This window comes from Poeciliopsis prolifica, unplaced genomic scaffold, assembly GCF_027474105.1.
Source record: "Poeciliopsis prolifica strain line A6 unplaced genomic scaffold, Auburn_PproV2 SCAFFOLD063, whole genome shotgun sequence".
Classification (NCBI taxonomy): Eukaryota; Metazoa; Chordata; class Actinopteri; order Cyprinodontiformes; family Poeciliidae; genus Poeciliopsis; species Poeciliopsis prolifica.
In genome coordinates this window covers 1,403,773-1,430,695 of record NW_026562438.1, presented here as the reverse complement: position 1 = coordinate 1,430,695, position 26,923 = coordinate 1,403,773, and the positions used below count along the sequence as shown (strand labels likewise).

At 47.2% G+C, this 26,923-nt stretch overlaps 1 protein-coding gene across 1 annotated transcript in view; it reads right to left on the bottom strand.

Annotated features, from left to right (window-relative positions):
* The window catches only part of LOC129380010 (collagen alpha-6(VI) chain-like), a 49,869-nt gene extending 22,946 nt beyond the window's left edge, over nucleotides 1-26,923 (bottom strand). Inside the window, 13 exon segments of the mRNA XM_055060974.1 lie at nucleotides 31-609; nucleotides 9,609-9,872; nucleotides 9,875-10,186; nucleotides 10,697-11,254; nucleotides 11,408-11,968; nucleotides 12,073-12,693; nucleotides 12,887-13,456; nucleotides 13,770-14,357; nucleotides 15,066-15,674; nucleotides 16,182-16,250; nucleotides 23,610-23,840; nucleotides 24,991-25,076; nucleotides 26,847-26,923. Coding sequence (XP_054916949.1) covers nucleotides 31-609; nucleotides 9,609-9,872; nucleotides 9,875-10,186; nucleotides 10,697-11,254; nucleotides 11,408-11,968; nucleotides 12,073-12,693; nucleotides 12,887-13,456; nucleotides 13,770-14,357; nucleotides 15,066-15,674; nucleotides 16,182-16,250; nucleotides 23,610-23,840; nucleotides 24,991-25,076; nucleotides 26,847-26,923 — 5,125 coding nt within the window.

The window sequence follows — 26,923 nt, the reverse complement described above, 5'->3', positions numbered from 1 at the left end:
ACACAGCCTCAGACTGAACTTGTAACTCACCAGGTTGGTCTGTTGAAGGTTTGGACTTGCAGATGGTGTTCACTACTTTCTGTTTGATGGCATCCAGGCTGTCAAAGTTCTGCACTGTGAACATCTTCCTGGGGTCCTTGGTGATCTGCAGCAGCTGCAGGTCGTGGACGTCGCCAACGCCGATGGCGAACATCTCAATCCCCAAAGCTCTGAGACGATCGGCCGGCTGCTCCACCTCATCCTGGGAATCTCCGTCCGTGATCAGCACTAGATTCTGTGAGATTCCTGAAGATCTCCGGCTGCCACGAGAAGCTTCAAAATATTCCTTGATGGAGGTCAGAGCCAGTCCAATGTTGGTGCCTCCACCCTGGTTCCTCATGCTGGAGATGTGGGCAGAAACCTCCGTCTCCTGGTAGAACTGGTTGAGGTAAAACTCATGCTGGAAGTTGCTACTGAACTGGGCGAGACCAACGCGAACCAAATCTTCACCGACTTTAAAGCTGTTCACCAGTTCAATGGTGAAGTTCTTCATGATGGAGTAATCGTTGGAGCTGATGCTGCCAGACTGGTCGACCAGGAAAACCAGGTCAGCCTGCTGCTTCTCACAAACTGCAGAAGCAACGACAGGAAACAGCATGAGGTCAGGGTTCAATGACCCCAGCAGCAGGGGGTCATTGAACCCTAACCGCTAACTACAAAGCTAACTGTGTTAAAACGCTAACCATAAACATTAGCCACACTAACACTACAGTGCTATGCTAACGTAGTAGTTAATGGAAGCTTAATCACTATACCGATGCGGTTCTTAGCTGATGCTAACTGTGTTGCTGCCTTTTGTAAATGAAGTTTTGAAAACGGCACCAGAAGAGTAAAAAAGAAAGAAGTTTGGTTTTTGAAGCGTCGTTGTCTGGCTGTCGAGGATAGCACAGAAATGCTAACGCGCTATACAAACATAGCATGTAGAGCAGGGTCTCCAACTTGCGGCTCATGGGCCAATTGTGGCCCTCGGGACGATAGTTTGTGGCCCACGGCTTAATATGAAAGTTTAATAGCGCGGCCCATGAGTTTGATATGGTTGGCATTTTCAGTGCTGTGTGCAGAGCTGAACGAACCTACGGACCACGGTGGAGCTTATTGCTCTTGGGGGCGTGACATCAGCCAGCCATGCGAATATTAGCATATTTGTGTCCATTTTCTATTTGCCATTACTTGCATGTAGCACATGCACGATTTCCGCGGCCGCTCCCGCGCTTCGGCGTCCAGTCTCGACCCAGAAGTTGCTGCCCAGCAGGACAGAAAAAGAAGCTGAAAAGACTGAAACTGAAACTTCAACGCAACAGTGACACCAAGCGCTGTTATACATATTATACAGCCCCAAACATGTATATTTAAAAGCCTGCAGTGAAGAGAAAGTTTGGCGATGAGCACAGACAATTTCAGGAAAAGTGGGAAGTCCAACATTTGTTGAGCACAGGGGCATCCCGACGTGTTATATGCAGAGAACGTTTCAGTGCACAAAGAGTACAATTTGAAATGTCATTACACAACTAGACATGCTGAGGAGTATAAAAAATACCAGGGAGATGAGGGAGCCAACCGGGTTTTTAATCTTAAAACATGTCCACCGAGATAACAAGATTTCTTTAAGAAAGCAAACAAAGAGAACGATGCAGCAGACGAAGCTACGTGGTTCATGAGATGATTGCTGAAGCAGGAAAGCCATTCACAGAAAGTAAATTTGTCAGAAAGTGCATATTAACACCTGCAAGTATCGTCTGTCCACAAAAGAAAAGTCAGTTCAGTAACAAGCAGAGAGCATTTCTGACCACACAGGCCAGCTCACAGGCTAGCTCACAGGCTAGCTCACAGGCTAGCTCACAGGCTAGCTCTCAGGCTAGCTCACAAGCTAGCTCTCAGGCCAACTCTCAGGCTAGCTCTCAGGCTAGCTCTCAGGCCAACTCACAGGCTAACTCACAGGCTAGCTCACAGGCTAGCTCTCAGGCTAGCTCACAAGCTAGCTCTCAGGCCAACTCTCAGGCTAGCTCTCAGGCTAGCTCTCAGGCCAACTCTCAGGCTAGCTCACAGGCTAGCTCATAGGCTAGCTCACAGGCTACCTCATAGGCTAGCTCACAGGCTAGTTCACAGGTGAGCTCACAGGCTAGCTCATAGGCTAGCTCACAGGCTAGCTCACAGGCTAGCTCTGTGGTGCTGATGACAAAGTCACAGAGGAGTTGCTCACAGTACTTCCCATGCATGGCCAGACTATGGCTCAGGAGATATTTGTGTGATGCCATTGGAATGCCGGTTTGCCATAGAAGAGGTTTGTTGGATTAACAACCGATGGAGCACCATCAATGACAAGGAGGACAAATGGACAGGTGTTAAAAAACCTGGAAGAGGGGGGCGCTGGTGAGCAAGATATGGTGTAGGACGTATTGTTCGGAGCTCCTGCAAAATCCGTAATAATTACATTAAAAAACAGCATTAACCACGTTAATATCTGTTGAAAACCTGGAGAGAAAACCTTAGGATCATAAACATTTGGACAACCCGAACATAATATTCCTGAATGGCCGAAAAACTGCAAAAGTATAGACACGGAAGCGATGCTAATGCTACAAGGCCTGCTAGGACCGCGAGGCAGCGGACAACAGGTGAAGGGGACCCACTGACGACTACTGGGACTGAGGGCCCAAACACGTGTAACGAAGAAATGAAAGAGGACATCCTATCATCACTGAGAGGTGAAATAGCTAAAGTGATAAGAGACGAACTTAAAGGCGCATTAGCGGAAGATTTTCAAGCTATAAGATCCGAACTGCAAGCGGTCCGCTCCGAAATAGCTAACAGCTCAAAGACCATACAAGGTGAAGTGGATATTATAAAGACGGACGTTCAGGATTTAAAGGGTGGCCTATCAACATGGTCAGACGAAATCACTTCTCTACAGTCTACTGTAACCAGCTTACAAAAGGAAATGTCGACGCTCAAAGATAAATGTGAAGACCTAGAGGGGAGAACGAGAAGGTCCAATATCCGCATAGCGGGCATTGAAGAACGGCCGGGCTCCAGCTCCCTGAAGCTGTGGCAAAAATCATCAGAGAAGTCCTGCAGTTAGATCGAGACATAAAGGTGGACCGATCACACCGCACACTCACCGGGAGAGGACCCAGAAACCGGGAGACACCGAGAGTCATCATCGCTAAATTACATCATGACGGGGACGCGGTGGAGATCCTGAGGAGAGCCCGAGGTAGAGCTCCGCTTCTTTACAACGGGCGCCGAGTCGCCTTCTTCCCCGACTACACGGCCAGCGTAGCCAAAGCAAGAGCCACTTTCACGGAGGTACGGAGGGCGTTGCAGGGTAACAAGGAGGTCCGCTATGGCCTACTCTACCGGCCCGATTCCGGATTACATATCACAATGAAGAAAAGGAGTTCCTTGATCCCAAAGCGGCCATGGAATACGTCCGGAACAATATTACTCCAACAGAGACAGCCGAATAAAGGTAGCTACCGTGAGCCCAGAGAGACAACTATATTAGAAAATATTCTCATTGCTATGGCTAATTTTCATATAGTTCTCTTTATACGTCTTAATGATACGAGCAGATATGCTGTTTTATTTCAGATTCCTTTTTTTCAGGGTTTGCAGGAGCTTGTGCAGTATACTGGAAGCTTTCAAGGCTATATTGTTTTTTTTTCCTTATGACTTTCCTCATTTGATAGCTTATATACTTATCTAAGCGCACCTACTGCACATATATTCAATCTTGGTTGTGCACTTTAGCGGCTTATCTTAGCTGCTGGGGACTATGTCCCAAGTATTTAAACTGTGTATCTACCTGTTTTATGTTTTTCTAGTTCGGATCCCTCTGTTCCCCGGGGATCCTGCGCAAATTGTTTTTGCAAACTTATTTTCTTCTTGTTATCATCATCTAGCTTCGTTACCTGTTCATACTTATTCTGTGAGAGTTGTCAAAATTTGCTTTATCGCTCTCTGTTTAGTTTTGTGTACAGTGTGTGCATAATCTGTGGTCCCCACACAATTAAGACAGCTTTATGCATCAAGGATTGGCCGACATTGACAATATATTCTGAGATGTCAAAACATAAGTTATAGAGATAATGGGTGAACCACTCAAAATTGTAACTTACAATGTAAAAGGGCTCCATAATCCAGTCAAAAGGAAGAAAATTTTGAATCAATTAAAACAAATTAACTGTCATATTGCTTTTTTGCAAGAAACCCATCTATCTGACTCAGAGCATGAAAAATTAAAAAAATCTTGGGCAGATAAGGCTTTCTACTCATCCCACCAGTCAGGGAAAAAAAAGGGAGTTGTCATACTTATGCACCGGCAGATTAATTTCACACAAACGTTGCTACATCGAGACACAGAGGGAGATACGTATTAATTAATGGTACAATTGATGGCATTGAAGTATCGCTTGTAAATGTGTATGCACCCAACACGGATGAGCCTGACTTCATAAAGTCACTGTTTAAGGTAATATTGCAGCACAGTACTGGGCTGTTGTTGTTGGGCGGGGACTTCAACTGTACTATGTCACAAATATTGGACAGATTACCCACTCCAAAAACCCCACTCTCTAGAATGAGTAGGATGCTAAAATATCAGATAATAGAGACAGTATGGCAGACGTATGGAGAAGCAGATTTCCCAGAACTAAAGACTTTACTTTTTACTCAAGCAGTCATGCATCCTACTCTAGGATCGATTATTTCTTTACCCCAAAGTCAGAACTATATAGAATAATAGATATAGAAATATTACCTATTACTATTTCTGATCATGCACCTGTTTTATTAAAATGGGACATAGGCCAACATCTAAACAATGGAGGCTCAATACATCCCTGCTTAATGATAAAGTATTCATCGCATTTATTAGAGAGGAGCTGAGGATATATCTAGAAACTAATACATCTACAGAAAAACACCTCTGATAATATGGGATTGTGCCAAAGCATTCCTTCGGGGCCGCATCATTTCCTTCACATCTGCGAGGAAAAAACAGAAGGATGCTAAATAAAAGATTTGGAGGACAAAATCAAAAAATTAGAGTTCAAACATAAAAGAAACGCTTCAGCTAAAATCATGAAGGAATTAAATGCAACCCGCAGACAACTAAACAGTCTATTGTCAGATAAAGTAGAGGGTAACTTGAGGTTCACTAATCAAAAATATTATGAATACGGCCAGAAGGCTAGTAGGTTATTGGCATTTAAACAGTCCGCCAACATGGTTCATAAAATAAAAACCCAAGAGTCTGTTGAGACAAGACCTGACAAAATAGCAGAGGCCTTTGCAAAATTTTACAAATCATTATATATGAACACTGATACCTGTAATAATGACCAAGAGCTCACAGATTTTTTAAATAAGATAAAATTGAACCATTTAACGGATGAGGGGGCTTTGGAATTGGATCAACCGATTGAGGAATGGGAGATTAAGCAGATAATTAAATCACTCAAGAACAACAAAAGTCCAGGTCCAGATGGATTTGTCAATGATTTTTATAAAACTTTTATAGATCTCCTGGCTCCCTTGCTATTAAAAGCATATCATCATGCTTTAAAATCCAAAACTATGGCACCGTCTTGGACAGAAGCCACTATAGTAGTAATTCACAAAGAGGGCAAGGATCCTACAGACTGCCAATCATATAGACCTATATCACTGCTGAACACAGACTTACGCATACTCACAGCAATCCTAGCAAGGCGACTTAACAAATTCATCACCCAAATCATACATCCTGATCAGACAGGATTTATTGTAGGCAGGTACTATGCCCATAATATAAGACGCTTGCTAAACCTAACAAGCGTTCAACAAGAAAGAAAGATCAAATCAGCGATCATATCCTTAGATGCCCAAAAGGCGTTTGACAGAGTGTCATGGAAATATCTAATTCATACTCTGAAACGTTTTGGATTTGGTCCACATTTTGTTGACTGGGTGCAAACACTTTACTCCTTCCCTCAGGCAGCAGTTAAAGTTAATGGCTTTAGGTCTGATAGATTTGCACTAGGTCGGGGGTGCAGACAAGGATGCTCGCTCTCACCCCTTCTGTTTGCCATTAGTATTGAACCGTTAGCCCAAATCATTAGAGATGATGCTAATATTAAAGGAATAGAAATCAGCAAGGAAATACACAAAATCTCATTATATGCAGATGATGTATTATTGTACTTGACTGAACCTAAATCAACAATCCCCCACTTAAAAGAGCTCATCTCCCAATTTGGATTTTACTCTGGCTACAAAGTCAATATAGAAAAAACGGAAGCTATGGACATAAATGGCACAATTTCAGACTCCGTAAAAGTACAGAGTGGCTTCAAGTGGCCCAAGAATGGTATCAAATATCTGGGTATTCAAATACCTCCATCTCTATGTGACCTTTATGAGGCAAACTATAGCAAGCTCCTACGTGTGATTAAAAATGATCTGGACCGTTGGAATACTCTCCCTATTTCTCTGATAGGCCGTGTTGTAAGTATCCATATGAATGTCTTACCAAGACTACTCTATTTATTCCAGATGCTACCTGTGGAAATTCCCAAATCTACCTTTGACACCTTGGATAAAATGATAACTGGATTCATTTGGCAAAGGAAGCGTCCCAGAATCAGACTGAAAACTCTGCAGTTATCTAAATCTAAGGGGGGCCTCAAACTCCCAAACTTAAAATATTATTACTGGGCTGCACAACTCAAGCCCTTATTGGATTGGTTACAGAATAGTGCAGATACTCGATGGCTGGGAATAGAGGAAAGCATGTGTTCAGTACCACTGCAAGCATTACCTTTCTTAGATACTCCGGTAAAGGAAATGACAATCTGGACAAAAAAACACCTCAAAATTTGGAACAAAATACAATCGGCTTTTAAGTTATTAAAACAGATTTCACTTTTATCATGTATAGGATCTATGAAGACATTTGCACCAAACAACTTAGATTCTGGTTTCAAAAACTGGTCTAATTACGGACTGTCTCACATTCATCAATTAATTAATGATGGACATTTCAAAACCTTTGAACAGATGAAGAAAGAATTTGGTCTCCCTAAAACGGACTTTTATAGATATTTACAACTTAGAACCTTGACGACACACAACAATTGGACTAAACTTCACAAACCTACTCCTATAGAAAATTTCCTAATGGACATACAAAGGGGAAAGGAAAATAATAAAGTAATTAGTAAAATATATGACCTGTTTATGTCCATGACTGTGCACGATTCCACAAACATAAAGCATAAATGGGAGACTGAACTGCAGGAGTCAATAGCTGGGGACACATGGGAAGAAATATGTACTGAAGCACATTTAACAACAAATTCTAATACATGGAGAGAATTCAAATGGAAAGTAGTAGTCCGGTTTTTCAGAACGCCAGCAATAACCAGTAAAATGGGCCCAACACAGCCCAGTTCATGCTGGAGAAACTGCGTGATGCAGAATGCAAATCACATGCATATCTTCTGGTCTTGTCCTAAACTAAGTGATTTCTGGAAGGACATTTTTGAAGCTCTCAGTGTTATTTTCAGGAGAAATGTTCCAAAAACTCCCTTGGTGGCAGTTCTGGGAGTAATACCCGATGGAATAGACAGGAAGGGTGATAGATATCTTCTAAGTATCTTGCTCACAGCAGCCTTGAAATGTATAACTATCAGGTGGCTGAAACCAGGGCCTCCTACATATAACACATGGATACAAAAAATCTGGGACATTTATCTGATGGAAGGAATCACATATTCCTTAAGGCTTCAAAAAACAGTTTTTGATATAAGGTGGAGCCCGGTCTTACCGTTACTAATTCAATGACGCCCTTACAGGATTGCTTGTTGGCACCTGTATGTACCCATGGGTCAGTTAGAATACCTTACTGTTTAAGAATGTGAGGACCATCCTATGTCAGAGGGGATTTAATTGTGTGTCTTGTATTTTTATTTATTTATTATTTTATTTTGTTGTTCTTGTGTGATGTTTGTACTGGTATGTATTCCTTATTGCCTATGTTAGATCATTTGATGTCTCATCTTTTGTCAAGTTATAATGCAGAAGATATATGTCAGTAAGAGACAGACGAATGCAACTGTGGACATGTGTTGTTAAAAATAGATAAAAATAAAGTTTAAAAAAAAAAAAAAAAACCTGGAAGAGGAGAGTGAGGAGGAGGCCATTGCTCTGCACTGCATTATCCATCAGCAGGCCCTTTGCAGCAAATGCCTGAAGTTTGACAATGTGATGTCTGTCGTTGCATCAACCAAATCAGATCCAGGCGCTTAAAGCACAGAAGCTTTTTAGAGGAAATGGAGTCAGAACATGGGGACGTGCTCTACTGCACCGAGGTACGCTGGCTCAGGGGGAAACATTGAAGACATTCTTTGAGTTGAGAGGAAGTGAAAGCCTTGATGGAGAAAGATGGGGTTGCTGTTTGAGCGCTAAGTGATCCCAAATGGCTCATGGACTTAGCTATTCTTGTTGACATTACACATGAGCTTAATGTACTGAGTAAGAAGTTACAAGGCCAGAGCTTGTCAGTGCTGCCTATGACAACATGAGACCATTCTCCTTTCATGTGCAAGATGTTCCTCCTGTGCTTCAACCGGACCTCATTGACCTGCAGTGAACTCTGAACTCAAAGCCAACTTCAGGGAGGTGAGTGGAAAGCAGACAGTTTTTGAGGGAACTGCCGCCCAGCTTCCCTGAGCTTTCCCGACTGTTCAAGTCGACCATGTGTCTTCTTGTGCAAAAAGCTCTTCTCTACCTTGAACTTCAATACGTCCAAGTTCAGGTCCAGACTTACTGACGAGCGTCTTCAAGCCCTACTTGGAGTCTCAGCATCCTTGTCCGAGCGGCACCAGATGGCCAGGTCGGCTCGTCCATCTGAGGACGGGTTCAGCCCAGCGACACGCAGCCGATTAGATTATTGGTCTGAGCAACAGACGCATCAGAGCTCAGACTGTAACCGCCTACGGGAAGCCCACTGGGTCAGAACCAGACTCCTCAGCCTCCATCATGTTCAAAGGACAGTCAATCCTCTACAAATGATGTCATCAATGCCGATATGAAGATCAGTAATTACTGAAAATATATTTTGAGTTTCTCCATATTGTTAACCCGAATATTTATAGAACTCTTAGATTTGACATGGGGCTTTATATTTTTGTTCAATATCCACAACGTGCTACAACAGAGTACATCACCTCAACAGGTCAAAAATGCAATTACACTCCTAACTGTGCAGTTATGCGTCTTCTTTCATGTATTTTTGTCAGCAGTCCTCCTGGCGTCCAATTGTTTGTGTAGCTACTTGAATTCTTGACCATCGATTCAACAAAGATGCAGAACTTCATTCAACTGAAGCTGAATAAAGTCGACATAATGACCAAGTACATCGGTGCTCTAGAATTTATGGGGTGAAATTAATTTAAGGGAAGCTAAGTGCGCTAAAGTTAGCAAAAGAACTTAATAAAAAGTGAGCTAATGAGCAATTAGCACATTAGCTGGAGCTCAGGTTCTTACTGTCACGTCAGATGAATCGTCAGAGAAAGCAACTGTCTCACCTGGCTTGGTGAAGTTGCAGAGCACCTGGCTGATGTTCTTGTAGAGGGTTTCCAAGGCTTTGAAGTTGTCCACGTAGAAAACCTTGGACTGATCATTACCAGCCATGATCTCCAGCTGGGTCACATTGGCTCCTTCCACCCCGATACTGAACACGTTGACTCCTGCCTTCCTGAGCGCCACCGACGGCGCCAACAGACTGTAGCGGTCAGTAGCGTCTCCGTCTGTGATCACCATGAGGATCTGAGGCACCTTCAGCGCTGCCCGCCCCCATGCTCAGCACCGAAGAACTGCAATGAATATGTCAGGGCCCGCCCAGTGAATGTGTCTCCTAACGGGGGCCTCAGGTCTGTTATGGCTTTAAAAACCTCTTGTCTGGTACCGTACTGACTCAGAGTGAAGACAGATTTGGGTAAGGTGGAGTAGAGGATGACGCCAAAGCGAGTCAGGTCTTTGCCCACCGTGGTCTGGTTCACCATGGAGTGCATGAACTTCTGCATGCTTCTGAACTTGTTCAGGGTGATGCTGGTGGAGCCGTCCACCAGGAAGATGATGTCTGCCTGTTCGGTCTTCTTGCAGTCTGGAAGGGAAACGGGAAAGATGAAGAAAGACAATATTGTCCTATTTGAAAAAGTAATCATCCCCTTTTTCAGTCATGATTCACCTCATTTTATGACTGAGTTTTACACCTCTATTGAGAAAACCTCAGAAAGTTATTGTCACTATCCTTAAAATGTTCTGCGGACTTACGAGACAATAGTGGGGCTCTGGTGTAAGACTAACAGCATCTCAGAACCAGAACATCACATAGCTGCAGTCAGACATGGTGGTGGAAGTATGATGGTCTGGGGTTGCCTCAGGCTATAGTTTGACTTGTCTGGCCACCATCAGTGACCTTATGCTCAGTGAAGGATGTAGAAAGACAATGACCTGCCGGCAGGCTAACCTCTGGTTTCCCCAACAAGACTGAGGTTCTGAACTGGCCGCTAAAGTGGACTTCAACCTCAAGTATACTCGACTTGAGACAGAAGGGACAATACGGCAAATAAATGGACACCTTTCTTAGCCTGGAAACATAATATTTTCTGACCTCTCTCTGGATCACACAGATCTAGGGACAGCTGTCTTTGCAGATCCTTCAGAGCGTCGAAGTCCCTCTCAGCGTACATCCTGTCTGCAGAGCCGCTGATCTCCAGCAGCTGCGTGGTGTTGGCCTTCATCACTCCAATGGCGTAAACCAGAACGCTCTTGGCCCTCAGCGCTTCAGCAGGAGCTTTGACGTTGTCTTGAGCCTCGCCATCAGTGATCACCACCAGCCTCTGCGGCAGGTCAGGCCGTCCTCCCCTGGCTCGATCGAACAGCTGGGACACCGCTGAGATGGCTGCACCGGTCTTCGTTCCTCCGCCCATCTGTGTCATGCCGTCAACGGCCACCATCATGTCCTTTTTGGTGAAGTGCTCAATGAGGGAGAACTCTGGCTTCTGGCTGCTGCTGAACTGCATCACACCAACGTGAACCTCATTCCTGCCAACAAAAGACGTGCTGATGATAGATTTCATGAAGTCCTTCATCTTGTTGTAGTCGTCTGGGTGAATACTTCCAGAGCTGTCGATGAGGAACAGCAGGTCACCCGGTACATCTTTACAAACTGTGGACAAATGGACACAGACATGGGATGAGAAACCTTAAAATGTTCATTATGCCTCTGAAATCTACCAACAAACTTTTACTAAACATTCTCCAAACTTTTTTGAGGATATCTACTTTCCACTGATCCTCCTGAATAAACCAGTAAGCTTACCATCTGTGGAACAGATGTCAGTGATGATATCGTCCTTGATTGGATTGAGAGCATCAAAATTGTTAACGAAGAACATCCTCTTTGGGTTGCCAGAAATCTCTTCCAGTTCTCCCACGACAGCGTCCTTCACCCCAATGGCGTAGGTGATCACGCCTTGCGCCCTCAGAGCCTCTGCAGGAGCCTTGACCTTATCTGCAGACTCTCCATCAGTGATGACCACCAGGTACTCTCGAACTTTGTGACCGCGGCTCACCGTGGCTCTCTCAAAGAGCGGACTCATGAACTCCAGAGCTTTCCCAGTATTTGTGCCGCCTCCCACCTGCCTGATCTCCTCCACCGCTTTCTTCAGCGTCTCCTGATCAGAATAGGTTGTCAGATCAAATTCCAGTTCTGGCAAATCTGCGTATTTTGTGACTCCTATGCGGACATGTTGTGGTCCAATACGGAGAATGTTGATAAACTCCAGGATGAACTTCTTCATGTCTTGAAAATCAGACGGGTAAATACTTCCTGAGTGGTCGATGAGGAAGAAGATATCAGCTTCATCTGTTTGGACGCAGCCTGTGAAGAAAACACAAACAGGACATTTGTTCCCATAGGTTAGTGAAAGCTGGTCAAAGTGCAAACATCTCTGGGTTGTTTTTGCTTGGGGTCTAACAGCAGACCTTCTCTGATGCCGGATCGTCTTGCGCTGACTGACACCGCCTGGCGGATGATGTTGTAGCACAGTGTTTTCTGCAGGTGCTCTTCCAGCGATTTCAGTCTGGCGAAGCTGTCCACCATGAAGACATGTTTCTGTGGAGGATGGGAGGCTATCTGCCTCAACTCGTCCTCATTGGCGTTTTGGACTCCCACGGAATAAATGGTGACTCCGGAACGTCGAAGCTCAGCTGCTGCCTGGCTCATGTCATCCTGAGACTCTCCATCAGTGATCACTATGGCCACCTGCTCCACACCTTTATCCTTCCTGCTCCCTTTCTCTGTGGTGAAGACGTTCTTTCCCGTGAAGTTCAGGGCAGCCCCTGTGCTCGTACCACCTCCACGGTAAGGCAGGATTTTGATGAAGTTCAGTAGTTCGGTTTTCTCCTTGAATGTGTTGAGGTAGACCTGTGCTTTGGGTTGTTCGTTGTACAACACGATCCCCACTCGAACTCTGTTTGGATCGATCTCCAGGCCACTGATGATCGAGTACAGGAAGGACCGCACCAGCTGGAAGTTTTCGACAGTGATGCTTCCCGACTCATCCACGATGAACACGATATCGGCCAGTTTGGCGGCTCTGCAATCTGCAGAAAAATCAAAAATAATGTCAAACACCCAGCTTGGCATGATGTGCTTAAAGTACTCCTTAAGTGCTCAAAAAGCAGATCATTTGTAAATGCGATGATCGGAACAGGCACCAGGCATTGTCTGAAATCTTAAATGGATGAGCTACAGCAGCAGGTAGTCAGGCTATGATTAAAGTTCAGTGGAACCAACCTTGAGTCAGAAATGTCTCGGGTTCCTCGGTCTCAAAGATCCGTCTGAGCAGAGGAACAGTAGTGGTGTTGACCTGGTAGACATGCTGTCCAGTGGCAACCACGCGTAGCTCCTCCATGGACTCTCCGAGGCTCATCCCCACCACAGTGATGGCTTCTGACTGGATTTGACGGGATCCGTAAAACACTTGATCGCTGGAGTCACTCCCACTCATAACAACCAGGAACTGTCTGTAGCCTTGATCTGCTCGGCTTCCCGCCTCCTTGGTGAAAAAGTTAGTGCTGGCGTAGCTCAAGGCGGCGCCCAGGTTTCGTTTTGCAGCAGATGGAAGTCGGAGATATTGGAAGCTCTTCACTGCAGCCTGGATCTGCTCTTTGGTTTGATGCTGGTTGAGGAGAAACTCCACCTTCACTTGTTCACTGTACTGGGCCAAGCCCAGGCGATAGGCAGAAGCTCCAAAGTTAACCTGATTGGCCAGTCGGGCGAGGATCGTTCTGACCTGCTGGAACTGTGTTTGTGTCATACCGCCGTCCACCAGGAAGAAGATGTCTGCAAACTTCTCTGCCAAAGCTGAAAGAAGGAAAAACACTGAATGAGTTCTGGAGTTCAGACATGTTGAGCAGGTAAGGTCCAACTCAACCAAGAATCAACGCTAGACTGGAATCAGAAAGTCTCTAAGCTAATGCTGTTCTTGAGACCAAACATTGACCTCGAGTATCACAGGAAGCAGAACTCAGCACATCCTGCTGCAAAGACCAGGTACAATGTGAAACACGAGACTGCAAGAACAGCAAACAAATCTGATAGTGACTTCTGCTTTAAATGAAAAGCACCGAGGGAAGACCTACTGAGACTTCAGAGGCCCTGTGGCTCTCTGCCTCACCTTGTCTTTGGTCTTCCATGGAGACACAGACGGTTTGCAGCAGACCCCCCGTCAGCCTCTGGAGGGCCTCGTAGCTGTCGATGGTGAACAGGAAGCGCTGTGACGGCTGGTTAGCGATGTTCTCCAGCTCCTCCAGATTGGCCTTTCCCACCCCGATGGCGAAGACGATGACCCCCTGTTCTCGCAGTCGCCGGGCAGGCTCCATCACGTTGTCTGACGAGTCTCCGTCAGTGATGACCACAGCGATCTGAGGCACTCTCTGACTCGCTCGGCTGCCCGCCTCCTCCGTGAAGTACTCTGAAATCAGAAAGTCTATGGCCTTGCCGGTATTCGTGCCTCCGGCCCGATAGGGAAATTTCTGTATTGCAGTCATCAGAGACGGAGCGTCCAGGTGCTCCTTCAACAGGAACTCTTTGTGAGGGTTGGTACTGTACTGAGCCAGGCCGACACGGACTTTGTCTGGGCCAATGTCAAGACCGGAGACAACGTTTTGGAGAAACAACCGAACTTGCTGAAAGCTGGGGATGCCAATGCTGGAAGAGCCATCGACCAGAAAGACGATGTCGGCCATGTTGGCTACGGCACATTCTGCAAAGAAGAAGAAGAAAGTCAAACACTGCAAAACTGGTTCTGATCTGAGTGTTTCTGAGCTCTGAGAGTTTGGAAGAGAAACACCCTACAAACCTCAAGTGTTTCTGTTCTGAAGAGAGATTATTTAATCAGGCGTCTCCGAGAGCTGAGTTGCATTCGATGATCTGCCATCGACTCATCAGTAAAAAGTTACTCAGCAGGGTTCCCGGAGGCAGATCCTTTAGTGTTCCAGCTCCTCTCCGGTTGAACCAGCTCCTAGTTTACTCACCCCGGATACTTTCTGGATTAGGACTAAAACTTTCCTCTGACAGTTAGACTGGATCAGGTTTTTCTGAAACATGTCTGGAGTTTTCTGTACTTACTGATAATGTAACAGTCTACCTACTTTTCTGGCTCAATGATTCTGTTTGTCTGGAAAAAAAAGTCCCGATAGATTGTTGCCTACATTGTATTTTGTTCTCCTGAAGCTTTCTTCCTGATAAAGGGTTTGTTCCTCTCCACTGTCACCCTGTTCCTTCTCAAAGTGAGAGTGGCTAAATCTGTCTGTTTTTAGGGAATATCTTCCCAGAACTTTGATTAGGACCTCAGGACTTGGACGATCAGCTTTTGGCCCCCAGGGACCAAACTGAGCTTATCCTAAAGAAAATGGACCAATCACTGCTTTCCAGATCGGAGCTCTGGATGTGCGACCAGATCGGTCTTTACCTTGAGACATCTGCTGAACTTGTCTCTTGGCCTCCTCCACGGTGGTGCAGAGTGTCTGGACGATGTTCTGGGAAATGCCCTGCAGAGCGGAGAAGTCCGACACGCTGTGGACGTGTTGACTGTACGGCCGGTTTGCTATCTGCTTCAGCTCATCTGCGTCTGCGTCCTTGATGCCGATGGCGTACAAAATGATCCCCTTGTTCCTCAGCCTCTCCGCATGGAGCTCCACCTCGTCCTGTGATTTTCCGTCGGTGATGACCACGGCGATCTGCGGCACGCTCTGCGCCACGCGGCTCCCAGCTGACTCCACAAAGTGCTTGTTCAGTATGAAGTCCAGGCCCCTCCCGGTGTTGGTTCCGCCTCCCGAATACGGTAGGCTCTCGATGTACTCCAGGATCTCCTTCTTGTCCTGGAAGGTGTTGAGCTGGAACTCGGTACGCGGCGTGAAGCTGTACTGGACCAGGCCGACCCGGACATGATCGGGACTGACGTCGAAGCTGTTGACCAGCGAGTAGAGAAACTGACGGATCTGATCGAAGTTCTCGGTGCCGATGCTCCATGAGCCGTCCACCAGGAAGACCAGGTCAGCTACGGCCTCTTGGGTGCAGACTGAGGGAGGGCAGAGGTCAAGGAGAGCGCTGACAGAATCTAACAGAGCTGACCGGACGTTCGGACCGGACCTCTGGCTGCAGGTGAGTAAGCGTAGCGTGATTTTGTGATAGAGGGGGTGAGCTGATCGTGTTGAGTGAAAGCTGGAGGAAAATAAGTAACGTGATTCCTGATTTGGTCCGGTTCTGGAAGGTTTCTGGACGCCAGCAGCGTGGATGGGGTCATAGTCGTCCGCCAATACGAGAGCGCTCCTCTAAAAGCGCTTAAACCTCCATATTCATTGATACGCGGCGTGGAAATCGGCTTAGCGCTTCCTCTAAATCTAACGTCCACAGTCTTCATGATCTACAATCAGCGCTACACCAGCTAACCCCGGTTAGTGTTGGAGTGCAGCGTGAGGGTGGAGCAGAGACATGCAGCTCAGGCTGAGTTAACCTCTCCTGAAGATGTGACGAGTGAAGCATAGGAGCGTCTACATGTGAAGCAGAGCAACATCATTGCACCCACCTGTGGTCTGGGCGGCGTTGCCTTGGAAACACGCCGCCACGATGAGGCACAACAGCAGACTCTGGCCCCCTCCATGATGGATCTGTCTTCAGGTTCTTCTCTTCCTGAAACAAACAGACAAGTTGGAGATGAAGAGGAGCAATCTGCTCAGCATCTGGAAGTGGGAGGTCCAACCACAGCTGGGCGGTGGGGAACCAGAACCAGAACCAGACATTAAAACGTCTTCCATTGTCTCCTCAGAATTAAAAGATGAAGAATATGAAGCAGAAATATTTGCGGCTTTTCCTCAGTAAAGTTTCCCAACACGACATTCCAGGCGTAACGCACAAAGACTCAACAGGGTCACAAGTATTCATACTCCCGCTGTGAGTGCTCCAACCCAGGAAGAACTGTGGGTGGAAACACGTCGACAGGATGCGCTTGTCTTTGTCCCATTCCTGGTTCTTCTTCCTGCTTGGAACCAGTCGGCCCAGCAGGTTCTCTCCTCTTCCCCAGCAGACCTTCTCTGCATCACTGCTGAGATGTCCAGGGCCTCACATTGAGTCCCATCATCCTTCTGCCTCCTTTCCTGGCATGTTCACTTTTGTTTGGACCCAAATGAAGGCAGGATGTAAAATCAGGAGTTTTAATGATGTAAACAATCCAAAAACCTCTAAGGCCTCACAATGGGACCAGGAAATGAAGTGGCACCCAAGAAGGTAAGTAACAGTGGTGGGTGCTAAGTCACTAAAGTGCTAATAGTGTGGCTAATTGTTGTTTAGTGCTGTTATGTTTTTGCTAACTTTGAAAACATTTAGAACCATTAGAATCCCCTAAGTTAATGTATACATTAGAACTGTTCAAAGTTTACTTTTGTAAACTTTGATTCTCCAGAGGGTGATGCGATGTTACACAAGGTGTGTAACATGGTTGAAGTTAGCATACTGGCATTAGCTTCTATCAGGTGGCATTATTAATCCTTTACCCAGAAAAATTGCTTGATACTGTCAAGACAGACAAGTTAACCAGAGATACCTGTATTATGTTGCTTTAGCGCTTTAGCATTAGCTACCCCTGAATAGCATGTTGGCATAACGCTTTAGCATTAGCTACCCCAGAACAGCATGTTGGTATAGCGCTTTAGCATTAGCTACCCCTGAATAGCATGTTGGTATAACGCAATAGCTACCCCTGAATAGCATGTTGGTATAACGCTTTAGCATTAGCTACCCCTGAATAGCATGTTGGTACAACGCTTTAGCATTAGCTACCCTTGAAAAGTATGTTGGTATAACGCTTTAGCATTAGCTACCCCTGAAAAGCATGTTGGTATAACGCTTTAGCATTAGCTACCCCTGAATAGCATGTTGGTATAACGCTTTAGCATTAGCTACCCCTGAATAGCATGTTGGTACAACGCTTTAGCATTAGCTACCCCTGAATAGCATGTTGGTATAACGCTTTAGCATTAGCTACCCCTGAATAGCATGTTGGTATAACTCTTTAGCATTAGCTACCCCTGAATAGCATGTTGGTATAACGCTTTAGCATTAGCTACCCCTGAATAGCATGTTGGTATAACTCTTTAGCATTAGCTACCCATGAAAAGCATGTTGGTATAACGCTTTAGCATTAGCTACCCCTGAATAGCATGTTGGTATAACGCTTTAGCATTAGCTACCCCTGAATAGCATGTTGGTACAACGCTTTAGCATTAGCTACCCCTGAATAGCATGTTGGTATAACGCTTTAGCATTAGCTACCCCTGAATAGCATGTTGGTATAACACTTTAGCATTAGCTACCCTGAATAGCATGTTGGTATAACGCTTTAGCATTAGCTACCCCTGAATAGCATGTTGGTATAAGGTCTTTCACATGGCCAATATTTAAGCGTAGCTAGCATTGCCATTAGCGGTGAGCGGAGCAGAGGAACAGGAAGGAAACTAATCAACACAGATGAAACATTGGGAGAAAAAACACAGATAAAGAGACTTAAACCCAAACACACAAATGGCCACACCATTTAAATAATGAGCATCTGGAACTGAACAGCAAGACCAGAACATGAAGCCCAACGACAATGAAAACATTAACACAACCCAGGATTGTGACAGATGATGGTTAAAAAAACAGAAACTTTAACCTAGTTGTTGCCTCAGTTGTGTCAGTAAATTTTTCTTAGAGCTAAATAAGAAAATCCTGGCATTTTAACATTATATTGTTTATAATTATGAAGAAAGATTTCCACATTGATCCCTTTTCAGTGATTTATCTTTGGTTTGTGGTTGAATAATTATGAATATGATGTGAATGGCACCAGGATCGTGATTTATTTCATGACACTGACATCATTTTTCATGAAATGAGTGGTTAATCTCGTTAGACGCAGATGTTAATTAAAGTCAGACTGAACCATTTTAGAGCTGCGTCTCCTGGTTGCTTCATCCTGTTTCCCAGCAGCTTTTCGTCCTCTCAGGTCAGGCTTCAGAGTGACGCCATGCAGGAACCGCAGATACAACTGTAAATCTGCTGCAGTCGCAGGAATCACCTCACAACCACAGGAAGAGATGTGGGTCACACATCGCCGGAGGTGCCGGTCCGTCCGTCAGCTTAGTTTTCATTTGGGCAAATATTTCTGAGCGACGCCTGCAGAGAAGCTGCGTGTGACATATTTACAGATTCCATTTAGATTCCTGAATCTGTTCCAAACAGACGCTGCAGGTTTTCCAGAGCCTCGAAAATCTTTAAATTAGACCTTCAGCTAAAGCAGGAAGATGAAGGACAGACGGACGGGAAGGAGACGGCAGCGGGCTTTGCCAACTCATTTCAGTTAGTTTCATCATCATGAATCTAGTTTAGGTTCAGTGATCGGATCATTTTTTACTGGGTTTACTGGGTTGAACAACGCCTAGCAACAGTTTCTTTTGGTTATTGACCCGTTTCACCTGCTTTACCACAGCAGACTGACAGGTGAAACAAAAATGGGGGCTCGTCCGGGATTTACCAAGGCTAACTATGGGGTCGACCACCCTAGAAACAGTCAGCTCCTTATTTTCTGTCATCTCCTCTCAGCAAATAAGTGACTCTCTGAAGCTTCAATAGGAGGTCTATGCGAGGAGATCTATGAGGGACTCAGAATCTTGGTGAATTTGAGTCGTGATGATTACCGATGAAGAGGAACCAGCCGTTTTAACAACTCCAGGCCCAACTTGGCTTCCTGCTGGTGAGAGCAGGGAACTCTGTGGCTCCGACCACTTAATGAGCCTTAATGGTTTCTCCATGGTGAGAGTTGAGCCTCGGCATCTGGCTGCATTTACTGCTGAGCGGTTCCACTTCATGCCAAGGGGCTTCACTTCCTGTGATCTGAGGGCTGCAGGTGGCGTCTCGCTACGGCTAGGATGAGCAGAAAATCCTTCCTGAGAATCGACTTCATGGAGAAACTGCTGCTGGTTCACCACCCTGAACATCTCTGCTGCTCCAAGCCCGGCCACTTCACCCACACTGGTCCCACTTCACCCACACTGGTCCCACTTCACCCACACTGGTCCCACTTCATCCACACCGGTCCCACTTCACCACACCGGTCCCACTTCATCCACACTGGTCCCACTTCATCCACACCGGTCCCACTTCATCCACATAGGTCCCACTTCATCCACACCGGTCCCACTTCACCCACACTGGTCCCACTTCACCCACACTGGTCCCACTTCACCCACACCGGTTCCACTTCACCCACACTGGTCCCACTTCATCCACACCGGTCCCACTTCACCCACACCGGTCCCACTTCATCCACACTGGTCCCACTTCATCCACACCGGTCCCACTTCATCCACATAGGTCCCACTTCATCCACACCGGTCCCACTTCACCCACACCGGTCCCACTTCATCCACACTGGTCCCACTTCATCCACACTGGTCCCACTTCATCCACATAGGTCCCACTTCATCCACACCGGTCCCACTTCATCCACACTGGTCCCACTTCATCCACACCGGTCCCACTTCACCCACACCGGTCCCACTTCACCCACACCGGTCCCACTTCATCCACACTGGTCCCACTTCATCCACACCGGTCCCACTTCACCCACACCGGTCCCACTTCATCCACACCGGTCCCACTTCACCCACACCGGTCCCACTTCATCCACACCGGTCCCACTTCATCCACACCGGTCCCACTTCATCCACATAGGTCCCACTTCACCCACACCGGTCCCACTTCACCCACACCGGTCCCACTTCATCCACATAGGTCCCACTTCATCCACACCGGTCCCACTTCACCCACACCGGTCCCACTTCACCCACACCGGTCCCACTTCACCCACACCGGTCCCACTTCACCCACACCGGTCCCACTTCATCCACACTGGTCCCACTTCATCCACACCGGTCCCACTTCACCCACACCGGTCCCACTTCATCCACACTGGTCCCACTTCATCCACACTGGTCCCACTTCATCCACACTGGTCCCACTTCATCCACACCGGTCCCACTTCATCCACATAGGTCCCACTTCACCCACACCAGTCCCACTTCACCCACACCGGTCCCACTTCACCCACACCGGTCCCACTTCATCCACACAGGTCCCACTTCATCCACACCGGTCCCACTTCACCCACACCGGTCCCACTTCATCCACACTGGTCCCACTTCATCCACACCGGTCCCACTTCATCCACATAGGTCCCACTTCACCCACACCGGTCCCACTTCACCCACACCGGTCCCACTTCATCCACACTGGTCCCACTTCATCCACACCGGTCCCACTTCATCCACACTGGTCCCACTTCATCCACACTGGTCCCACTTCATCCACATAGGTCCCACTTCATCCACACCGGTCCCACTTCACCCACACCGGTCCCACTTCATCCACATAGGTCCCACTTCACCCACACCGGTCCCACTTCATCCACACTGGTCCCACTTCATCCACATAGGTCCCACTTCATCCACATAGGTCCCACTTCACCCACACCGGTCCCACTTCACCCACACCGGTCCCACTTCATCCACACTGGTCCCACTTCATCCACATAGGTCCCACTTCACCCACACCGGTCCCACTTCACCCACACTGGTCCCACTTCATCCACACTGGTCCCACTTCATCCACACTGGTCCCACTTCATCCACACTGGTCCCACTTCACCCACACCAGTCCCACTTCACCCACACCGGTCCCACTTCGCCCACAGTTGGCCCAGTTGACCCACAGTGGGCCCAGTCTGTCTGGTTCCAGAATTGGTCCGGTTCTGGCCTGTTCAGTCCCGGGGCCTCTTTCAGGGGTCCATCTGCAGTCACTCAGAGGCCTGTGGGCCGTTGGGGCCCCTGTGGGCCCCTGTGTTGTTTACCCATCAGCTCTGTTTACCAGAACCTCCAGAACCTCTGGCTGCCCGCCATGTTTACAGTTTGGACCCGAGTGTGCGTCGGTGCCGCCGGCCCATTTGATCTCTGCTGGAGTCCCACTTTGAGAATCTGAAGGACGTCAGGCGGTTCTGATGCTGGCTGGGCCCGAACAAGGTGCTTTGGCTCTGGTCCAATCTGAGCCCGGCTTGCAGATGTTCCTAATTACAGCCTCATTATTCCTCCTGGTTCTGTTCAGATCCGATCGGATTGGCAGTGAAATCAGCAGGACCAGGAGACAGGTTGTGGTCGGAAGGAAAGGAAAAGGGGAGGAAAAAGGAAGGAAGGAAGGAAGGAGGGAAGGAAGGAAGGAAGGAAGAAAGGAAGGAAGTATTCATACTCCCGTTTCCACGGAACGTTCATGGAAACTTTTGGAAAGACATGAAAGGAGGCGAGAACATCTGGCGCTCGGCTGTTTCCCGCTCCGCTGATCGCAGCGCTGCAGCGTCTCCTCCAACGAGACCGAGATCAGAGGGTTGACCCGATCGGGTTCTGGAGGAGGTTCTGATCGGGTTCTGAACAAGTTCCAGAGGAGGTTCTGATCGGGTTCCAGAGGAGGTTCTGATCGGGTTCCAGAGGAGGTTCTGATCGGGTTCTGGAGGAGGTTCTGATCGGGTTCTGAACAAGTTCCAGAGGAGGTTCTGATCGGGTTCTGATCAAGAGAGGTTCTGATCGGGTTCTGATCAAGTTCCAGAGGAGGTTCTGATCGGGTTCCAGAGGAGGTTCTGATCGGGTTCCGGAGGAGGTTTGATCGGGTTCTGATCAGGTTCTAGAGGAGGTTCTGATCGGGTTCTGATCAAGTTCCAGAGGAAGTTCTGATCGGGTTCTGATCAAGTTCAGAGGAGGTTCTGATCGGGTTCCAGAGGAGGTTCTGATCGGGTTCCAGAGGAGGTTCTGATCAGGTTCTAGAGGAGGTTCTGATCGGGTTCTGATCAAGTTCCAGAGGAAGTTCTGATCGGGTTCTGATCAAGTTCCAGAGGAGGTTCTGATCGGGTTCCAGAGGAGGTTCTGATCGGGTTCCAGAGGAGGTTCTGATCGGGTTCTGATCAAGTTCCAGAGGAGGTTCTAATCGTGTTCTAGAGGAGTTCTGATCGGGTTCTGATCAAGTTCCAGAGGAAGTTCTGATCGGGTTCTGATCAAGTTCCAGAGGAAGTTCTGATCGGGTTCTGATCAAGTTCCAGAGGAGGTTCTGATCGGGTTCCAGAGGAGGTTCTGATCGGGTTCCGGAGGAGGTTCTGATCAGGTTCTAGAGGAGGTTCTGATCAGGTTCTGATCAAGTTCCAGAGGAAGTTCTGATCGGGTTCTGATCAAGTTCCAGAGGAGGTTCTGATCGGGTTCCGGAGGAGGTTCTGATCAGGTTCTAGAGGAGGTTCTGATCGGGTTCTGTTGGCTCAGAGATGTTTTTGGTTTGATGAAGATGATGGAGTGGACCAATTAAAGTCTGGACTCTAAAAAAAACAGTCTGTCGGTTCTGGTTCTATTGGGTTTTGGATTTTTATCCCACAAAGAAGAAAAATGAGTCAGAAGAATAAAAAATATTCTCTGAAGGAAGCAGAACTGCTGCTGCCACGCCGGCCCGGCCCGGCTCGGCCCGCTTTGACCACAGAACCGGTTCTGATGATGCTGCAGGTCTCGATTGGACCAGAACCAGGGAGAGTTTTGTCACACTGTCTGCCTGACGATCAAACAGAACTGAGCAGAACCGGTCCGGTTCCGCCGGTTCGGCCCAACCGGAACCAGTACGGCAAGATGTTTACAAATTTATGAGCCACAAGTGACGAGCCGCCGAACGTTCCAGTCGAAAATCAACGCCAGGAATTTAGAAAGTTGAATCTGCAAAACGTCAAACTCAGATTGAACAACTGGAGACGAGTTCCACACATTCAGCTTCAGATGCATTCAAGGTCCAACTGGGAATATTTAGCTGCCAGCTTAATATTCAACTAAACTTTGAACTCATTTTGACCCAAATTATTACGATTCACTTTTGACAGATTTTATAAAACATTTTCTCTGACATCGTCCTGCCGAGCCAACGAGCCGCTCCCCGATGAACAGGCCGTTATTAAGTGTTAAACTGCTTGCCCTATGCTGCAGCTCAGGCTCTGCGGTTCCGGTCCACAGCAGCAGCTGCTGTAGCTGCATGGCGGCGGTTCTGTTCAGTCCATATCCAAACCAGCAGCAGCTCCTGATTTCTGACAGCTGGAACATCTGGATCTGTGAGAACTTCCCACAAGTCCATTCAGAACCTGAACCAACCGGGACCCGGAAAAATGTTTAACTGGTCTCACAACCGAGAAACGGCTGTGATGGAGAAGCTGCTGGGTAAAGAGGAAGAGGAGATCTTGAAGCAGCACATGGAGCCAGAGGTGATGTTTGCTTCAACACATCACATCTGAGCGCGCACACACACACACACACACACACACACACACACACACACACACACACACACACACACACAAGGGTTAAACATGGAGGTCAGTTGGTTTCAGATCAGCTAGCGTTAGCATCTGTAGCCCCAGCAGTGATTGACAGCACTAAGCCCCTCCTCCTGGCTCTGATTGGTTGTCTGGTGAATTTCTGTAGTTAGTACTGGCAGAAGCAGAGGACGTTATTTTTTCCCACAGATTATAATGATAATATTAACAAATATGTATAAAACTGATATTTCATTTTTTCTGTGCAGATTTTAACATTTTGCTCAAATTTGATTTTGTAATATTTTGCCTGGAGCCGCCTCAGAGATGCCCTCTGCAGGTTGAATGGTAGTACTGCAGCTGAGTTTTTGTGTTGGTTTTGAAGGTCCGGCTTTAGCATCTGACTGAACTCAGAAGCGCCCCCAGGTGGCGAGCAGGTGGAACGGCTAGCGTGGTTAGCATTGCTCGATAGCGTCAGCCTTGCTACCTCTGCAGGTGGTGGAAATGAAAACGATAGCTGGTGCAGGTTCAGCGCCGGCTCAAAGACCTCCAACTGTCCTGCAAAACCATAACGCAGCAGTGAGCAAACGAGATCCAAACCATCGGATCAGAACCGCGCGGAAAGGTTTAACAGCAGAGATCTCTGGAATATTCCCTTTCAGGTGCAGATCAGGGATTATAATGTTTCTACTTAATGTCCTGAAAGAATGTTTTGTTTTTTTGTGAAATGATCCGGTCCAGCTGCTTCCTCCTTATGAAAGAGGAAAGATGGAAACACAGAAGGAACGACGCAGAGAAAGAAATAAAAAGGGGAAACGTTTATCAGACGCAGATAAACGTGTAAAATCTGTTTCACAGAAACAAGATGGCAGCCAGTAAGGAGGAGTAGAGAAGGGGTGAAGAAAGGCGCGTGTTGCTGCAGGAAGCGGCCGGGCTCGCCGGGCCCGCCGGGCCCAGACTGAAGCTGGAGGGATCAAACCGTCCCGAGGTGCAGATCCAGTTTCTGAATAGTTCTCAGACTGGAATGTGAACAGCTGGACCAGAAGCAGCATGAAGAGCTGGAACCTGACAGCATAAACAGGAAAACACTCATCAGGTCTGGAGGAGCCATAAACATGAGCGTGACCTCTGACCTTTGCAGCCGCATTTAACTGAGGAAAGAGTTCAGACCAGACCAACAGAATCAGATTCAAGGTGTCAAAGAGAAACGTTCCAGGTCCGGACCGGTCCGGCTCTCACATCGGAACCAGGCGCTCCCAGGAAGCCCAGACCAGGAAGAGAGTCGGGGTGGAACCACCAAAACAAAACAACGGATAAATGAAAGATCGGCCCCCCTCAGCCCCCTCTGGGAACGCCTCTGCTCCAACATTTCTCTGATCTAAACTTTCTGATGAATTTGGTTCCCAAACAGTTTCAGGTTTTTTCCTGCAGTGGAAACTCTGGAGCAGAAAGATTTGAAATGATGATGAAGGGAGGAACCTTCATCCTCCAGATCCTAATCTGATTGGTTCCTGGCGCCGCCAACGCCCGGCTAATGACCGCGAGGCTGGAAACGTAAACTCTGACCAAACAAGGTCTGCAGGAGGCGCGCACACACACACACACACACACACACACACACACACACACACACAGTCACACACACACACACACACATACAATGGCAGCAAAAATGTAAACGATGCAGGACTTTGGAGCTCGGAACGTTTCAATGTGACTTATTGAGCTTCTGCCTCAGGGCCATTTGGGGCCCGGGGCTGGACCGGACCGGACCGGACCGGACCGGGCCGGTCCGTCTGGGGCCCGGCTTTTGGGGCCCCGATACCAACATGTCAGTTCCAGATGCTTCATTCTCAGCTGCAGCACCACAGGATTTTCCTGATGTTTCATAAGCCTGGCAGCTGCCAGGCTGAATGTTGCTTGTTTCTTAGGAAAATAATAATAATTAAAAAATTATATATATTATATATATATATATATGTTTTTTTTAAGCTGGATTGCATAGGCACCCAAAAAAATCCAATCAGGAATAAATCAGAGAGAACATTCACCTCGTCCCCCGGGGGGCAAATAGAGCATGGGGGGCAAATGGAGCATGGGGGGCAAATAGAGCATGGGGGCAAATGGAGCATGGGGGGCAAATAGAGCATGGGGGGCAAATGGAGCATGGGGGGCAAATAGAGCATGGGGGGCAAATGGAGCATGGGGGGCAAATAGAGCATGGGGGGCAAACAGAGCATGGGGGGCAAATAGAGCATGGGGGGCAAATAGAGCATGGGGGGCAAATAGAGCATGGGGGGCAAATAGAGCATGGGGGGCAAACAGAGCATGGGGGGCAAATAGAGCATGGGGGGCAAATAGAGCATGGGGGTATTCGAGGGGCAGGTGAGAGGCAGGTGAGGGGCAGAGTTAGAACACATTATAGAGAAATGTGAAACATTAAAGTTTTAAAACCAACATGAAGCAGCAAAATAAAGACCAAACTATCAGAAACTGCAGTTATGAATATTTCTGAACACACAGAGGCATAAGAGTGAGAAATAATAATAATAATAATGTATGAATGTTTTCAGATTCGATGAAATCTGCATCAATCTGCAAGTTAATTGTGTAAAAAGCTCCAACATTTTCAAACATTTCTCAGGTTTACCTACAAAAGTCAAGAGAAAACTTTGATTCTCCTTAAACTGCATGAAAATAAAACCTTTAAATTCTATAAAAGAATAAAAAGCTGCAACAATCTGCACATATTGATGCATATTTGGTTTCAGTGCAGTAAGTTGAGTTGTGCAGCTCTACAGCGAGTCGGGAACAAAGAGCCGCAGCCTTACTTACAGACGAGCCGCTCCGTCTGCGTCCGCTCCTTCTGCGTCCGCTCCCTCCAGAATCCAGACGCTGAGTGCCTCAGCCAT